The sequence below is a fragment of the Oncorhynchus keta genome, chromosome 1 (genome assembly GCF_023373465.1).
Source record: "Oncorhynchus keta strain PuntledgeMale-10-30-2019 chromosome 1, Oket_V2, whole genome shotgun sequence".
In the NCBI taxonomy this organism is placed as follows: Eukaryota; Metazoa; Chordata; class Actinopteri; order Salmoniformes; family Salmonidae; genus Oncorhynchus; species Oncorhynchus keta.
In genome coordinates, this window is record NC_068421.1 from 60,100,964 (window position 1) to 60,118,454 (window position 17,491).

The following is a 17,491-nucleotide window of genomic DNA, read 5'->3' on the forward strand; positions in this document are numbered from 1 at the left end:
AGCTTTTTCCGAAATGTTTTCGTACCTGGTCTGGAAAATCAAGGTTTCTGTTGATTTACTTTTATTTATTTATATTTCTAGAATATTTTTCATTTTCCTACTATTAAAATAAATAAATGTTATATTTTGAAATGTTAGATATCTGTTAGACAGCTTTTCATTGTGACATGTGTAAATGGACTCTATCTGCGGACAGTTAAAGTCAGAAGTTTACATACACGTAGGTTGGAGTAACTAAAACTTGTTTTTCAACCACTCCACAAATCTCTTGTTAACAAACTATAGTTTTGGCAAGACGGTTAGGACATCTACTTTGCGCATGACACAAGTAATGTTTCCAACAATTGTCTACAGACAGATTATTTCACTTATTATTCACTGTATCACAATTCCAGTGGGTCAGAAGTTCACATACACTAAGTTGATTGTGCCTTTAAACAGCTTGGAAAAGTCCAGAAAATGATGTCATGGCTTTAGAAGCTTGTGATAGGCTAATTGACATCATTTGAGTCAATTGGAGGTGTACCTGGGGATGTATGTCAAGGCCTACCTTCAAACTCAGTGTCTCTTTGCTTCAAATCAAATCAAATTGTATTTGTCACATACACATGTTTAGCAGATGTTAATGTGAGTATAGCGAAATGCTTGTGCTTCTAGTTCCGACAGTGCAGCAATAACCAATGAGTAATCTAACCTAACAATTTCACAACAACTACCTTATACACACAAGTGTAAAGGGATAAAGAATATGTACATAAAGATATATGAATGAGTGATGGTACAGAACGGCATAGGCAAAATGCAGGAGATGGTATCGAGTACAGTATATACATATGAGATGAGTAATGTAGGGTATGTAAACAAAGTGGCATAGTTTAAAGTGGCTAGTGATACATGTATTACATAAAGATGCAGTAGATGATATAGAGTACAGTATATACATATACATATGGGATTAGTAATGTAGGGTATGTAAACATTATATTAAGTGGCATAATTTAAAGTGGCTAGTGATACATGTATTACATAAAGATGCAGTCGATGATATAGAGTACAGTATATACATACACATATGGGGTTAGTAATGTAGGGTATGTAAACATTATATTAAGTGGCATTGTTTAAAATGGTTAGTGATACATTTTCTTCCATCAATTTCCATCCATTTCCATTATTAAAGTGGCTGGAGTTGAGTCAGTATGTTGTCAGCAGCCACTCAATGTTAGTGGTGGCTGTTTAACAGTCTGATGGCCTTGAGATAGACGCTGTTTTTCAGTCTCTCGGTCCCTGCTTTGATGCACCTGTACTGACCTCACCTTCTGGATGAAGCAGGGTGAAGAGGCAGTGGCTCGGGTGGTTGTTGTCCTTGATGATCTTTATGATCTTCCTGTGACATCGGGTGGTGTAGGTGTCCTTGAGGGAAGGTAGTTTGCCCCCAGTGATGCGTTGTGCAGACCTCACTACCCCCTGGAGAGCCTTACGGTTGTGGGCGGAGATACAGCCCGAAAGGATGCTCTTGATTGTGCATCTGTAGACGTTTGTGAGTGCTTTTGGTGACAAGCCAAATTTCTTCAGCCTCCTGAGGTTGAAGAGGCGCTGCTGCGCCTTCTTCACAACTCTTTCTGTGTGGGTGGACCAATTCAGTTTGTCTGTGATGTGTACGCCGAGGAACTTAAAACATACTACCATCTCCACTACTGTAGCTTTCTTGGGAACAGGAACAATGGTGGCCCTCTTGAAGCATGTGGGAACAGCAGACTGGGATAAGGATTGCTTGAATATGTCCGTAAATACACCAGCCAGCTGGTCTGCGCATGCTCTGAGGACGCGGCTGGGGATGCCGTCTGGGCCTGCAGCCTTGCGAGGGTTAACACGTTTAAATGTTTTACTAACGTCGGCTGCAGTGAAGGAGAGTCCGCAGGTTTTGGTAGAGGGCCGTGTCAGTGGCACTGTATTTTCCTCAAAGTGAGCAAAAAAGTTATTTAGTCTGTCTGGGAGCAAGACATCCTGGTCCGCGACGGGGATGGTTTTCTTTTTGTAATCCGTGATTGACTGTAGACCCTGCCACATACCTCTTGTGTCTGAGCCGTTGAATTGCGACTCTACTTTGTCTCTATACTGACGCTTAACTTGTTTGATTGCCTTGCGGAGGGAATAGTTACACTGTTTGTATTCGGTCATGTTTCCGGTCACCTTGCCCTGGTTAAAAGCAGTGGTTCGCGCTTTCAGTTTCATGCGAATGCTGCCATCAATCCACGGTAGACCTCCACAAGTATGGTTCATCTTTGGGAACAATTTCCAAAAGCCTGAAGTTATCACGTTCATCTGTACAAACAATAGTATGCAAGTATAGACCACGCAGCTGTCATACCGTTCAGGTAGAAGACACCTTCTGCCTTTTAGAGATGAACGTACTTTGGTGCGTAGAGTGGAAATCAGTCCCAGAACAACAGAAGATGTTGGAGGAAACAGGAACAAAAGTATCTATATCCACAGTCAAACGAGTCCTATATCCACATAACCTGAAAGGCCGCTCATCAAGGAAGAAGCCACTGCTCCAAAACTGCCATAAAAAAGCCAGACTAAGGTTTGCAACTGCACATGGGGACAAATATTGTAATTTTTTGAGAAATGTCCTCTGGTCTGATGAAACAAAATAGAACTGTTTGGCCATAATGGTCATCGTTATGTTTGGAGGAAAAAGGGGGAGGCTTGCAAGCCGAAGAACACCATCCTAACCGTGAAGCACGGGGCTGTCAGCATCATGTTGTGGGGGTGCTTTGCTGTAGGAGGGCCTGGTGCACTTCACAAAATAGGTGGCAGCATGAGGAGGAAAATGATATGGATATATTGAAGCAACATCTCAAGACATCAGTCAGGAAGTTAAAGCTTGGTTGCAAATGGGTCTTTCAAATGGACAATGACCTTAAGCATACTTCCAAAGTTGTGGCAAAATGGATTAAGGACAACAAAGTCATGGTATTGGAGTGGCCATCACAAAGCCCTGACCTCAAACCCATAGAAAATGTTTGGCCAGAACTGAATAAGCGTGTGCGGCGAGCAAGGAGGCCTACAAACCTGACTCAGTTACACCAGCTCTGTCAGGAGGAATTCACCCAACTTATTGTGGGAAGCTTGAAGAAGGCTACCTGAAGTGTTTGACCCAAGTTAATCCATTTAAAGGCAATGCTACAAAATACTAATTGAGTGTATGTAAACTTCTGACCCACTGGGAATGTGATGAAGTAAATAAAAGCTGAAAGAAATCATTCTCTCTACTATTATTCTGACATTTCACATTCTTAAAATAAAGTGGTGATCCTAACTGACCTAAAACAGGGACTTTTTACTAGGATTAAATGTCAGGAATTGTGAAAAACTGAGTTTAAATGTATTTGGCTAAGGTGTATGTAAACTTCTGACTTCAACTGTATTGTCGGTCATCAGTGGCCTGTCCCTTTATAGGCAGCTAGTATGGGTTCATTACCATGCTGGATCGACTGCTCATACTGATATAGACCTGACTGGCCAGCTGTAGGCTCAACTCTTAAGTTAGATTATAAAGGCAGAAATAGACCTTAGGTTGATCTGTAGAGTTTGATCTGTAGATTTTACTTGTCGGACCCATTTATAAAAAGAGAGCTGGAATGGATTGGCTTTGATCCATATCAATTAGCCTATCAGACGGACAATTACTGAGATGTCCACGCAATTAGTCAGTCAGCCAATCAGACTGTGGGGACAGGATCCTTCCTGAAGTATTAACCAATGTCCTCTCTTTACAGGGGAGGGTGAAGCTTGCTTGTCACAGTGATGTAAGGACTAAAATCACTTTAGCTCAATGTGTCCTGTCTTCTCTCCTTTCTATGTCTCTTTCTCTGTGTTTTCTCGCCTCTCCGTTCGAAACAAAGTGGTGGAAGCGATCGTTTCTCACCTTTGTTTTTAAAAACGGCGTTCCTCTTTGCCGGTTTACCGTACCGTCCTGTCTGTTGTGGGCCACCCCCTGTAAACCTATCTGGAGCTACCTGCCTCCCAGCCTCCACACAACCCAAGTAGTGCTGGACACATGGAGGGTTAACATTACACAACATTAGCACACTAACAAACAGCCTTTAGGGCCGGACTGCTGTTGACCCGCTGCATGACCATGTTCCTGCTGCAGTCTTACTGTTGTTCAACAGACTGGCATTGAGCCATAATGGCATAAATGATTTGATCAGCCACATTTATGAGATGAGAGTGGAACCCTTCTTGTTATAATCCTTTTGTCGGATGATAATGCTTCTGAGTCTTTGTACAGATCTTTTTGTTTGTTTTGTCTGTTTTTCTGTTGTTTTTGCTCTAATTTGAAGAGTGTTCTCTTACAGATAAGGTGTAACCATGGTGATGGGTACTGTGTGGAGCACTTATTGATATATTCTGCTAACAGAGTATCACAGAGTCGTCATAGATACGGGATATATCACCACAGTGCTACTGCGCAGGCTGTAGGGTTCTGGCTTGTTGAACCTTGTCTGTCTCTGTCTGTCTGTCTGTCTGTCTGTCTGTCTGTCTGTCTGTCTGTCTGTCTGTCTGTCTGTCTGTCTGTCTGTCTGTCTGTCTGTCTGTCTGTCTGTCTGTCTGTCTGTCTGTCTGTCTGTCTGATAAGCTGAGCTCCTGTCTTCACTTCCTGTACTGCATTGTCTTGCGTTGTGCGTGCGTGCTCGTGTTCGTGAGCGAGATAATGACAAGTATGATCACATTTCTGACAGTCCTTTGATGTGTTAAGTGAGTTTTGGAGTGTGTATGTGAATATGAATGACTCAGAACTGTATCTGTCCTTTGTAATGTGACGTTAGTCTGTGTGACAGCTACCCTGTGGCGTGACGATAATAACGCCCTCTTCCCTCATTCTCTGTTCCCTCTCTCCCCCCCCCTCTGTTTATACCTCTGCTCGCCTCTAGGGCACTCAGCTCATCTCCAACGCTGCCAAACAGCTGGGACAGCTCTCCAAGATAAAGGTAGCACATCTCGTGGCACTGTCTGTATTTCAGATAATGAGTTATTTGTTTGTGTTGTTAATCTGTATGTGTGTGTTTCTCAGGAGCACATGGGTCGTGAGGAGGCCAAGGCACTGTCCCCTAAGCAGTGTGCTGTGATAGAACTGGCTCTGGACACCATCAAGGTACAACCCAACACCCCTCTCTCTCCCCAGGACCTCACCTACAGTCGTGCACGCACGTGTGCCCACACACACACACACACACTCACACACACACTTTGACTTGATCACTGTTTAAAATGCACATCATATTATGAAAAAGAGAGTAGCACATTTTAGGCCTTCTGTTGAAGGTCAGTAAACGTGTACGCCTCAGGCTAGTGCAGTTAAGCAACCCTAATCTAGAAAGGCTCTTTTAAAGATACAGTGTGAGGAGGAATTCCTCCGTAGCCTGTGTCGTTTGATTTAAGGCAGATTAAGCTGAGGTAAATGAGGCTAATTTGTAATGGTCATTTGAATAAGGACTTGTCAGTGAGCCAAATGGCAACTAATGCTCTTCCTCATGCCAAGAGTGCTATAGCTGTAGAATACTAAACCACAGTGTGTTACCAGAGTAGTGCATCCTCGGGTCCTTCTGTGGCTCAGTTGGTAGAGCATGGCGCTTGTAACGCCAGGGTAGTGGGTTCGATTCCCGGGACCACCCATACGTAGAATGTATGCACACATGACTGTAAGTCGCTTTGGATAAAAGCGTCAGCTAAATGGCATATATTATTATTATTATTATATTATTATCAATGTGTCATTATCCCAGAAAAAAACTAAGAAGTACGGATGGAATGTCTGTATAATGTCTGAAATGGGTATACATCAGTGGAGGCTCCTCAGAGGAGGAAGGGGAGGACCATTCTCCTCAGTGAATATGATCAAAATAAAAATTGGAAAACAAAGTTATCCTTTTTAAATAAAACTATACTAAATATATTCACATGACCACATCATTGATTAAAACACACTGTTTTGCATTGAAGGTCTACAGTAGCCTCAACAGCAGTCTGTAGGGTATCACCATGGTGTAGTCGGAGGACAGCTAGCTTCCGTCCTCCTCTGGGTACATTGACTTCAATACAAAACTTAGGAGGCTCATGGTTCTCACCCCCTTCCATAGACTTACACAGTAATTATGACTTCCAGAGGACGTCCTCAACCTGTCAGAGCTCTTGCAGCATGAACTGACATGTTGTCCACCCAATCAAAGGATCAGAGAATGAATCTACTACTGAAACATACGGTACAGCTGCACTGCAATTCATAAAATGTGGCGAGTAGTTGACTCAAAGAGCGAGAAAAACAATAATTGGACAGTTTTCAACAAATTAATTTCTTCAAAAATGAAGGAGAGAGAGAGTTAGAGATTTTGTCATTTTTTTCACTTTCAGTTTCACTTACTTAGGTAGCAAATGCAGGTGGCTAGTTTTTAGTAACTCAAAAACCCAGCACAAACAGAAGGATGCTATGTTAGCTAGCTGGCTATGACTTTCCAACATAACACTGGAACACTTCCAAGTCAAGGTAAGCTTTTGGTTTTATTAATTTATTGCCAACGGGATCTATCATTCTAACTTCTGACTGACTGTACACTGTAACGTTACTGCATGATTGAAGCAGGTTTACTAATGCATTCATTCTATTTGCTATGTTGACTAGGACATTACTTTAGCTAATATGGGGACAATGATGTAGGAGCTGTGTAGCGGTTATGAAATGGTTTGGCTTGGAAAGGTTTTTTCACCTGGTCACATACAGCTGAAGTCCACAAACCAAGAGTAAAGGTGAGAGGATAGTGCATAGAGGCTAGAATGAATACAACGTGGCTGCTATGAAAGTGAACTGTGTTTATGCGTGATCATGGGTGTATTCATTCCGTCGATTCTGTTGAAAAACGTTTCTTAAACGGAAGCAAACGAAACGGGGATAAAAAATACCTGAATTTTCCCAATAGAAATTCTCGTTTGCAACTGTTGGACTATTGATTACATCCTAGATCAGCTAGATGCAGGCAAGAGTGCAAGGCAGTATAGAATGTGTAACTGTCTTTCCATGTGTCACTGTCTGTAACCTAAACATTTTCTATTGACCTGTGTGCACCTACATTGTAAACGTTCATTCATAGGATTGGTTGTAGCGACCTCATGATGGGTATAGGGAAAATTTGAGTATCATGTAGTAGCCTATTTATGTTACATTGAACTGGGTGAATGGAATATGAATGACAGTCATCCAACATGTGGTAATAGAACTAAGGCCATGCTCATGAAAAAAAAGAATCCTCCCTCATCATAAACGACACTGACCCCCACTGGTCTGCATGTAGTTTATTTCAGTGACATACGGGTGTGGGTCTTGTGTGCATACTCATCACGCTTCAGCCTAGTTTGGAAACAGCTATAGTCTGACTCTGTCCTCTCTCTGCCTTACTGTAGCAATACTTCCATGCTGGAGGGGTGGGTCTGAAAAAGACCTTCCTGGAGAAGAGTCCTGACCTGTTGTCTCTACACTACGCCCTGTCCCTCTACACCCAGGCCACAGACAAACTCATCAAGACCTTTGTTTCATCTCAGAACGCACAAGGTAGGGTGCCTCTCCACCCCATCTCTTCCCCCAGTTTCTCTCTCTCTATTTTTCTCACTCTCAAGTCTTCCCTTTCTTTACTTTCTCCCTCTCTCCTCTACCTCCCTCTCTCCTCTACCTCCCTCTCTCCTCTACCTCTCCTCTACCTCCCTCTCTCCTTTAACTCCCTCTCTCCTCTACCTCCCTCTCTCCTCTACCTCCCTCTCTCCTCTACCTCCCTCTCTCCTCTACCTCCCTCTCTCCTCTACCTCCCTCTCTCCTCTACCTCCCTCTCTCCTCTACCTCCCTCTCTCCTCTACCTCTCCTCTACCTCCCTCTCTCCTCTACCTCCCTCTCTCCTCTACCTCCCCTACCTCCCTCCTCCTTTACCTCCCTCTCTCCTTTAACTCCCTCTCTCCTCTACCTCCCTCTCTCCTCTACCTCCCTCTCTCCTCTACCTCCCTCTCTCCTCTACCTCCCTCTCTCCTCTACCTCTCCTCTACCTCCCTCTCTCCTCTACCTCCCTCTCTCCTCTACCTCCCTCTCTCCTCTACCTCCCTCTGTACAGTCTGTGTATCTTTATGGACATTGATGTGTGTAATATGGCCAGTTATTGATTGTAGTATGATGCCATGAAACTGTATCCTTTTGTACTGGTATGCACCAGAGACGTTCTCTAACATATCCCCGTGTTGTGTTTACTCCAGGGTTGCCCAGACACCCATTGTTTTTATTTCCTGTTCAATATGTCCGTGGTTTTATAGAGCAGAACCAAACACTTTGGAGGAGTGCTTCCTCTCTTCGCGGTATGAAACAGTCAAGTCTCCAGTCAGGCTCTCTGGGGGCAGAAAGAGAAACGCGTAATGTGACCGGACAGGTGTTTTCAGATGAGAAATGAATGAGAGATTCTCCTGTCCTCCCTTTTCCTCATCACTCAATCATGATATAACAGTGATGGTGTGTTACGCGGTGGACACACTGACACACTTTGTCTCTGAACGCCCTTGGCTGGATACCCCACTTAATGAATGATCATTTGAAATGTAATTAGAACAAATAACTTTGGTGCTTTTGGAGACTGTTAAACCACACGTCATAGCGACGACACAGTGGGAAGGAAGCTGTGTGTGTGGCTTGAATGAAGAACACCATAGACGGCATCGAGTTACGTTGGATGGTTAATGATGTAACTTCCGTAGATGTCACTGATAACAGTATATTAATCAAGGACAACATCAGTTCTACGTCTGAATCTATTTGACTTCCCTTTTTGACTCTCTGACTCTATCTCTGCACTCTTTATAATTCTCCATGTCTCTTCTATTTCCTCTGACCTTCTTCCTCCTCCTCGTCCCTCTCTGTCCGCTAGTTTTCGGCGGGAAGGGGGTGAGGTTCACGGCTAGTGAGGATGTGTACCCAGAGAAGGGTATGTGGACACTAAGGGTCTGAAACACCAGGCCGCCAAGAACCCAGAACTCCATTTACATACGCATCCTCAGACTACCCTCCTGCCTGCTCAACCTTAACCTCATCTCCACACACAAACACACACTGACAGCCCAATAGCATGCACAAACATCCCAACACGTGCATGCATATGATGACATACAGTACACACATATGATGTATGTACTACATATACATACCCGATATGTATGACCAGAAACTACTAAGGCATGGTAGCCATCATACAAAGGGAACCACGTTATAAGACTGTGAGGCAGTCATGAGAGAGAGAGAGAGAGAGAGAGAGAGAGAGAGAGAGAGAGAGAGAGAGAGAGAGAGAGAGAGAGAGAGAGAGAGAGAGAGAGAGAGAGAGAGAGAGAGAGAGAGAGAGAGAGAGAGAGAGAGAGAGAGAGAGAGAGAGAGAGAGAGAGAGAGAGAGAGTGATCTCTATCTATCTTCCTTCCTGAATGATGATGATGATGATGATGATGATGATGATGATGATGATGATGATGATGAAGTGTGGCTCAGTTTGTCTGGAAGGGCTCCCTGTCCTTGTCGGCACCCTCCCATACCATACCCTTATCTAAACACACACACACACACTCCACCGTCCCTCAATGGTACAGAGTGGCCAGTCGCCCCTCCAGCAGTGACAGGAGGTGAAAGTTCCCTCCTCCATCTGGGCGTAACACCAAATCGTCCAATCAGCAGTGGTCCCTGGAATCAGGTGATGTGCTCTCTGTCAGTATGCATCAGAGCTGAGGGAGCTGACTCCATGTCTCCTCTTCAGGGGTTTAGTCACTAAACTGCTAAACTTAGCCCCCCACTGACTGTACACACACACACACACACACACACACACACACCAGGGAGCCCAGGAGTCACAGGTACATGTAGAGCATAACCTCGGCTACAGACAATATCTGCTTTCCTCTTGTTTTCCGCTGCTCTCACAGGAAGTCACACTTGTTCAAGCTCTCTTCACCAGAATGACTTAGAATCACTCACGGTGACTCACATGTCTACGTCAGAAGCTCACTGAAATACTCTGTAATATGCCATTATTGTACTAGTTCCTGTCAGCTGCCGGATGTAGGCTGAGTAGTGGAGGATGTGCGTTATGGTCAAATAATGAGATTTGAGATATTAGGTTGATTACAGCAGTAGAAGAGGAAGGAATAGTCTCTCCACACAAACATACACACACACGGCTCGCCCTCTATAATTTATGATAATGCAGGACGTTTTCCAAAAGGGGAACTTTTAGCCTTGATGAGGTGCCAGGCTTCATACCTACTGTATTATGTATTCATTCATGCTGTATCGTGCAGACTTTTAATTATAGCCAGTTTAGCTCTTATTCCACAAAGAAGAGTGTATCTTTAGCCTGTTTCTGTGAGCCTCAACAGAAAGGGAGGCCAGATGGCTGAGTGCTGCATTCTCTGAGAGACTGGAGGACTGACAGTCACATCATGCCCCTGGAGAGAAACAGACAGAGCTGCCAGAACTCTGTTACCTTCCTCCTATAGAAGACTGGCTTCACTAGCCTGTCACTCACTGACACTCAGGCTGCTTTCAGTCACCACTGATTAAAACATACAGAGACGTAAATTATTACAAACTGAGATCACATTTTAGGCAAAGAAAGTCAATCAACCTACCCGCTCCCCATCACCCCTCTTCCCTACCAGACAAGCTGTCCGTAACTGACTGGGAGCCCTCTACAGGGCCCTGCATGTATCTCCCTAACCCCCCCGCCCCCCTGTCCTAGCAGCATGGATCGAAGGACCCCCAGGCCATGACCCCAAACCCAGGCCCTAGGATGAGTTATCCTGTGTTGTGTGGCGGGATATACACATACCATGGTCGTGTGCAGCTCAAATCCTGTTGGCTTTCTGGGCATAATCCCACCAGAAGTCACAAGTTAACAAGCCCTCAGTAGGCATGTGTGCACCCTGCCTCAGGATAAGTTGTGACTGGGCTGGGGCCGATGGGCTGCTCTCACCGCAAGGTCCCTCTAGTCGCCATGCTTGCTCTGGGTAAAGGGTTTAGCTAGGAATGGGTCTCTCCGTCTGACTGGATCCATCTCAGCATGTTACTTGCCTGCTCTGCCCAGCAGCAGTAGAGGAGGACCAAGATAACCCTCTCCTCTCTTACCTCCAGTCTCCTCTATCCCACTGTCACCCCCCCCTGCATCCTGACTGACAGGCTCCTACCCCCCGGGCCCGGGCAGGCAAAGTCACAGAACAGCTATGAGTGGCTACATAAGATCATCCTAAGATCTTGAAATATCATCAGATGGTTCTCGTATTTATTTTGCCTGGAATTCTTGAGTGAAATTTACAACCCAAAACCACTCCTAGCTGCATGATTGTCTCATACGGGCCCACTTCAGCACCAGAGGCATTTCTCAAACCCTCCTATACACTATATATACAAAAGTATGTGGACACCCTTTCAAATTTGTGGATTTGGCTATTTCAGCCGCACCCGTTTCTGACAGGTGTATGAAATCGAACACACAATCTCCACAGACAAACATTGGCTGTAGAATGGTCTTACTGAAGATCTCATTGACTTTCAACGTGGCACCGTCATAGGATGCCACCTTTCCAACAAGTCAGTTTGTCAAATGTCTGCCCCTGTCAACTGTAAGTGCTGTTATTGTGAAGTGGAAAAGTCTAGGAGCAAGAACAGCTCAGCTGCGAAGTGGTAGGCCACACAAGCTCATAGAATGGGACCGCCGAGCGCTGAAGTGCGTAGCGCGTAAAAATTGTTTGTCCTCGGTTGCAACACTCATTACCGAGTTCCAAACTGTCTTGGGAAGCAACGCCAGCACAATAACTGTTCGTCGGCAGCTTCATGAAATGGGTTTCCATGGCCGAGCAGCCGCACACAATCCTAAGATCACCATGCTCAATGCCTTGGCTGGAGTGGTGTAAAGCTCACCGCCATTGGACTCTGGAGCAGTGGAAATGCATTCTCTGGAGTGATGAATCACACTTCACCATCTGGTAGTCCGACGGACGAATCTGGGTTTGGCAGATGCCAGGAGAACGCTACCTGCCCCAATGCATAGTGCCAAGTGTAAAGTTTGGTGGAGGAGGAATAATTGTCTGGGGCTGTTTTTCATGATTCGGGCTAAGCCCCTTAGTTCCAGTGAAGGGACATTTTATCGCTATAGCATAGATGATTCTGTGCTTCTAACTTTGCGGCAGCAGTTTGGGAAAGGACCTTTCCTGTTCAGCATGACAATTCCCCCATGCACAAAGTGAGGTCCATACAGAAATTGTTTGTCAAGATCAGTGTGGAAGAACTTGACTGGCCTGCACAGAGCCCTGACCTCAACCCCATCGAAACACCTTTGGGATGAATTGAACACCGACTGCGAACCAAGGCTAATCGCCCAACATCAGTGCCCAACCTCCCTAATGCTCTTGTGGCTGAATGGAAGCTTGTCCCCGCAGAAATGTTCCAACATCTAGTGGAAAGCCTTCCCAGAAGAGTGGAGGCTGTTATAGCAGCAAAGGAGGGGCCAACTCCATATTAATGATGGTGTCCACATACTTTTGGTCACGTAGTGTATGTTGTTTGTTTTACAACTCTCAGACACAATTACATCTGCCATACTTCAGCATACAGCCTATAATGGCTGTATTGTAATTTCATTGAGGGAGTATGAGCTGAAGGGAAAGTATTCTGGCTATAGTGTTGGCCTGTCTGCAGTAGCAGTAAAGGAGATAAGAGGAGTGACTTGTGCCCCCCCCTGTTGTGCCAGGCTCTGGAGTGGACGACGCCGTGGGAGAGGTGTCTATCCACGTGGAGATCTTCACCCACCCCAACACTGGAGAGCACAAGGTCACCGTTAAAGGTCAGCGTTCACTGTCTAAATAGAGGTTGTAACACACCGTCCACAGACACAGAAAATGTCTACGGACGGTGTGTTAAAACATTGTTAATAAATGCCCCCCCCCCCTTTCTTCTTCCCTCTCTGTCTCAGTGGTGGCAGCCAATGACCTGAGGTGGCAGACCACGGGGGTGTTCCGTCCCTTCGTGGAGATCTACATCATCGGTCCTCACCTGGCTGACAAGAAGAGGAAGTACGCCACCAAGTCCAAGAACAACAGCTACGCCCCCAAATACAACGAAACGTTTACATAGTGAGTACTACAGTCTGGCCTCAGTGGTACAAAGCGTCTGCCGATTGTGGTGGCGCCGTAGTGGAAGTTGTCATGTTGAATATGGATAGGGAATCTTGTCAGTTTTTCATTTATTTACAGTTATTATGATTATGATTATTATATTGTATTTAGCAGACCACCTATATGCGTTTATCATGCGTATGGGTGGTCCTGGAAATAAAACCCACTCTCCTGGCGAACTAAAGAAGACCACCTCCCTTATGCGAGTGGTGGATCAGTGTAGATGCATTGATTTGAATGGTGTGTCTCTGTCTCGTCTCCCTGCAGCACCCTCAGTAACGAGGTGGGCACAGAGTGTTACGAGCTGCAGGTGTGTGTGAAGGACTACTGCTTCGCCCGGGAGGACCGTACGGTGGGCATGGCCGTGATGCAGTTGAAGGACATGTCCTCTAGGGGCAGCGTGGCGTGCTGGCTCCCCCTGGGGAAACGTGTGCACATGGACGAGACGGGCCTCACTGTCCTCCGAATCCTGTCCCAGCGCAACAACGACGACGTGGCAAAGGAGTTCGTCAAGCTCAAGTCAGACCAGCGTTCTCCCGAGGAAGGCCGAGGCTGAGCGGGCAAAGTCTTTATTCGATCAGCACCACCTACAAGCTAGGAAGTCCTTCTGCAGACTGACTGCAAGCCAAACCACTGCCCTGATGTTGTAGTGTTGGACAAGCACAGAGAAACAGTTCTTTACTACAGTACTGTACATACATCTCATTGAAGAAGACGTAATACCATCTACAGGCATTGCCCTGATTGTCTTGAAAGCACCGATGTCTTTATTACGAATATGATTAATTATCTTGTAAAAATGCATAGATATAATCGTAAACACAGCAAACCCCACAACACTGACCACCATTCTACAACACATCCATACACACACAGAGAGTTTAAGTCATAGAGTATATAGAGTACCCTTGTTCTCTCCCTCTCTCTATTTCCCATAGCATAGGCCATGCCTAGGCTCTCCAATCACACATTTGAACTAGAATCTGCCAATCTCGACTAGTTTCATGCAGCGGTATCTAAAAGCTCCGGGAGATGAAGTTCTTGTAGCCTTGAAAGTCTTGACGTATCTTCTATTACATTAACTCCACGATCCCTTCCTTTGTCTAGACTAATGCCAATGGATCAATCCATGATGTTATGCCAAGTCAAGCCCCAAGCACAAGTCAACAGGACCAACTGTGAACAGCAGACCATCAGGCTTTTAGGCCTCACACATTCCAAAGAGTCAGGTTTACACACACTGGTTTATGATAATATTTCCATGGGTTGTCCACCATAGGCTGAATTCTGGATCTTCTCTCATTCCGACATGGAGTATCTATAGCAGAGCAGGCTGGACAAATTAGAAATGTAAATGTTTCTACGTATTCATTTGAGATATTATCAGTGAATTTATGGTATATTTAAAGACTATATGAAGACGTTGCACTTGGAAGAGAGTGTCCCTGTCTGTCTGTTTGTCTACCCTGTTACAGAGCCTGCTGCCTGAAACCCTCTAATGCCTTGTCCTGTCAAACCTGTTGTCTGTCTTCAGTACATAGTGAGAGCAACCTGATGAAGACAAGCCTCGGAGCTCTGTGGTTCATCAGCACGTGTATGGGTGTATGTTCAAGAGAAGGAGATGAATGTGTGTGTATACAGGTGTGCTATCTTAATTTGAACCGTTTCTCAGGAAATGTGAATTACTATGTGGATTATAATTAATGGACATTTTTGTAGGGGTTTCTAAATGTTTAGTTAGGATAATTCAAGTTTGACATTTTAAAGTGGAAATGACAAACATTAGAAGCATTTTTAATCCTTGAATATATTACAATTTGCATTTGCTGCAGCGCCGGAAAGAAATTCTGCGACAACAGAGTGATCAAATTAAGATAGTACGTCTGTATACTGTTTGTGTTATATTGTTACAATGTTGACCTTGTGTAGACACCGGTGTTGCCTGTTTGTGTAAATGTGTAAATCACAGAAAGCCATCAAGAACATAGAACACATAGTGGAAGAACACATAGTCTATAGTATATTTAGATTCTTTGAGAATTTCCTAAGTGTCTTTTACTTGGGTGAAGGTTTATTGCTTGTTTGATCAGAAACATTTAGTGGGCTGTACAGTACAGAGTATAAACAGAGCTCCATTAGTTTGCCTTGGAAAACAGCCACCTCCTCTCCTTTAACCTCTCTGATCAACATGTGTCAGCGTGGAAGAGAGCAGTTAGAGACAAAACACTGAGACATTTCTTACCGCTTGTGTTGCCATAGCAACCTCTTGTCAAATGAAGATGTCAGGCCACGGGTGACCCCCACGGTCTCTTTTTTTTGTCTTTCTTCCCCTCTGCTGGGGGAAGCACACATGACCTATAACCTTTTACCTGGCCAGGCTGTCTGGTCCTGGTTCTGAGCACACAGGGTCTGTCCACAAGGGCTGTAGTACGGAACTGCTCCTGCCTGCCCTCTTCAATGGTGAAACTTGCCATAGATATGTGACTGAGATAGCTATGTGGGGGGAAATCTCATAACATCCATGGCTCTCACATTTAGAAGAAGCACATAGAAAGCATGCAAAGGGTAGTAAGCACAGGGAAGGGTAGTAAGCACAGGGAAGGGTAGTAAGCACAGGGAAGGGTAGTAAGCACAGGGAAGGGTAGTATGCACAGGGAAGGGTAGTAAGCACAGGGAAGGGTAGTAAGCACAGGGAAAGGTAGTAAGCACAGGGAAGGGTAGTAAGCACATGGAACTGTAGTAAGCACAGGGAAGGGTAGTAAGCACAGGGAAGGGTAGTAAGCACAGGGAAGGGTAGTAAGCACAGGTAAGGGTAGTATGCACAGGGAAAGGTAGTAAGCACAGGGAAGGGTAGTAAGCACAGGGAAGGGTAGTAAGCACAGGGAAGGGTAGTAAGCACAGGGAAGGGCAGTAAGCACAGGGAAGGGTCGTAAACACAGGTAAGGGTAGTAAGCACAGGGAAGGGTAGTAAGCACAGGGAAGGGTAGTAAGCACAGGGAAGGGTAGTAAGCACAGGGAAGGGTAGTAAGCACATGGAAGGGTAGTAAGCACAGGGAAGGGTAGTAAGCACAGGGAAGGGTAGTATGCACAGGGAAGGGTAGTAAACACAGGGAAGGGTAGTAAGCACAGGGAAGGGTAGTAAGCACAGGGAAAGGTAGTAAGCACAGGGAAGGGTAGTAAGCACATGGAACTGTAGTAAGCACAGGGAAGGGGAAGGGAAGGGGTAAGCACATAGTAAGCACAGGGAAGGGTAGTAAGCACAGGGAAGGGTAGTAAGCACATGGAACTGTAGTAAGCACAGGGAAGGGTAGTAAGCACAGGGAAGGGTCTTAAACACAGGTAAGGGTAGTAAGCACAGGGAAGGGTAGTAAGCACAGGGAAGGGTCGTAAACACAGGTAAGGGTAGTATGCACAGGGAAAGGTAGTAAGCACAGGGAAGGGTAGTAAGCACAGGGAAGGGTAGTAAGCACAGGGAAGGGCAGTAAGCACAGGGAAGGGCAGTAAGCACAGGGAAGGGTAGTAAGCACAGGGAAGGGTCTTAAACACAGGTAAGGGTAGTAAGCACAGGGAAGGGTAGTAAGCACAGGGAAGGGTCGTAAACACAGGTAAGGGTAGTATGCACAGGGAAAGGTAGTAAGCACAGGGAAGGGTAGTAAGCACAGGGAAGGGTAGTAAGCACAGGGAAGGGCAGTAAGCACAGGGAAGGGTAGTAAGCACAGGGAAGGGTAGTAAGCACAGGGAAGGGTAGGAAGCACAGGGTAGTAAGCACAGGGAAGGGTAGTAAGCACAGGGAAGGGTAGTAAGCACAGGGTAGTAAACACAGGTAAGGGCAGTAAACACAGGGAAGGGTAGTAAGCACAGGGAAGGGTAGTAAGCACAGGGAAGGGTAGTAAGCACAGGGAAGGGCAGTAAGCACAGGGAAGGGTCGTAAACACAGGTAAGGGTAGTAAGCACAGGTAAGGGCAGTAAACACAGGGAAGGGTAGTAAACACAGGGAAGGGTAGTAAGCACAGGGAAGGGTAGTAAGCACAGGGAAGAGTAGTAAGCACAGGGTAGTAAACACAGGTAAGGGCAGTAAACACAGGGAAGGGTAGTAAACACAGGTAAGGGTAGTAAGCACAGGTAAGGGCAGTAAACACAGGGAAGGGTAGTAAGCACAGGGAAGGGTAGTAAGCACAGGGAAGAGTAGTAAGCACAGGGTAGTAAACACAGGTAAGGGCAGTAAACACAGGGAAGGGTAGTAAACACA

The 17,491-nt window shown here is 45.5% G+C and overlaps 1 protein-coding gene across 1 annotated transcript in view; it reads left to right on the forward strand.

Moving 5' to 3' along the window:
• Nucleotides 1–16,275, forward strand: part of LOC118358805 (protein unc-13 homolog A-like) — a 76,297-nt gene extending 60,022 nt beyond the window's left edge. The window contains 8 exon segments of the mRNA XM_052529706.1: nucleotides 3,786–3,815; nucleotides 4,944–5,000; nucleotides 5,084–5,164; nucleotides 7,465–7,612; nucleotides 12,819–12,911; nucleotides 13,041–13,200; nucleotides 13,510–16,048; nucleotides 16,092–16,275. Of these exon segments, the coding sequence (XP_052385666.1) occupies nucleotides 3,786–3,815; nucleotides 4,944–5,000; nucleotides 5,084–5,164; nucleotides 7,465–7,612; nucleotides 12,819–12,911; nucleotides 13,041–13,200; nucleotides 13,510–13,798 (858 nt within the window). The 3' untranslated portion in view covers nucleotides 13,799–16,048; nucleotides 16,092–16,275.
• Nucleotides 16,276–17,491: the final 1,216 nt, after the last annotated feature.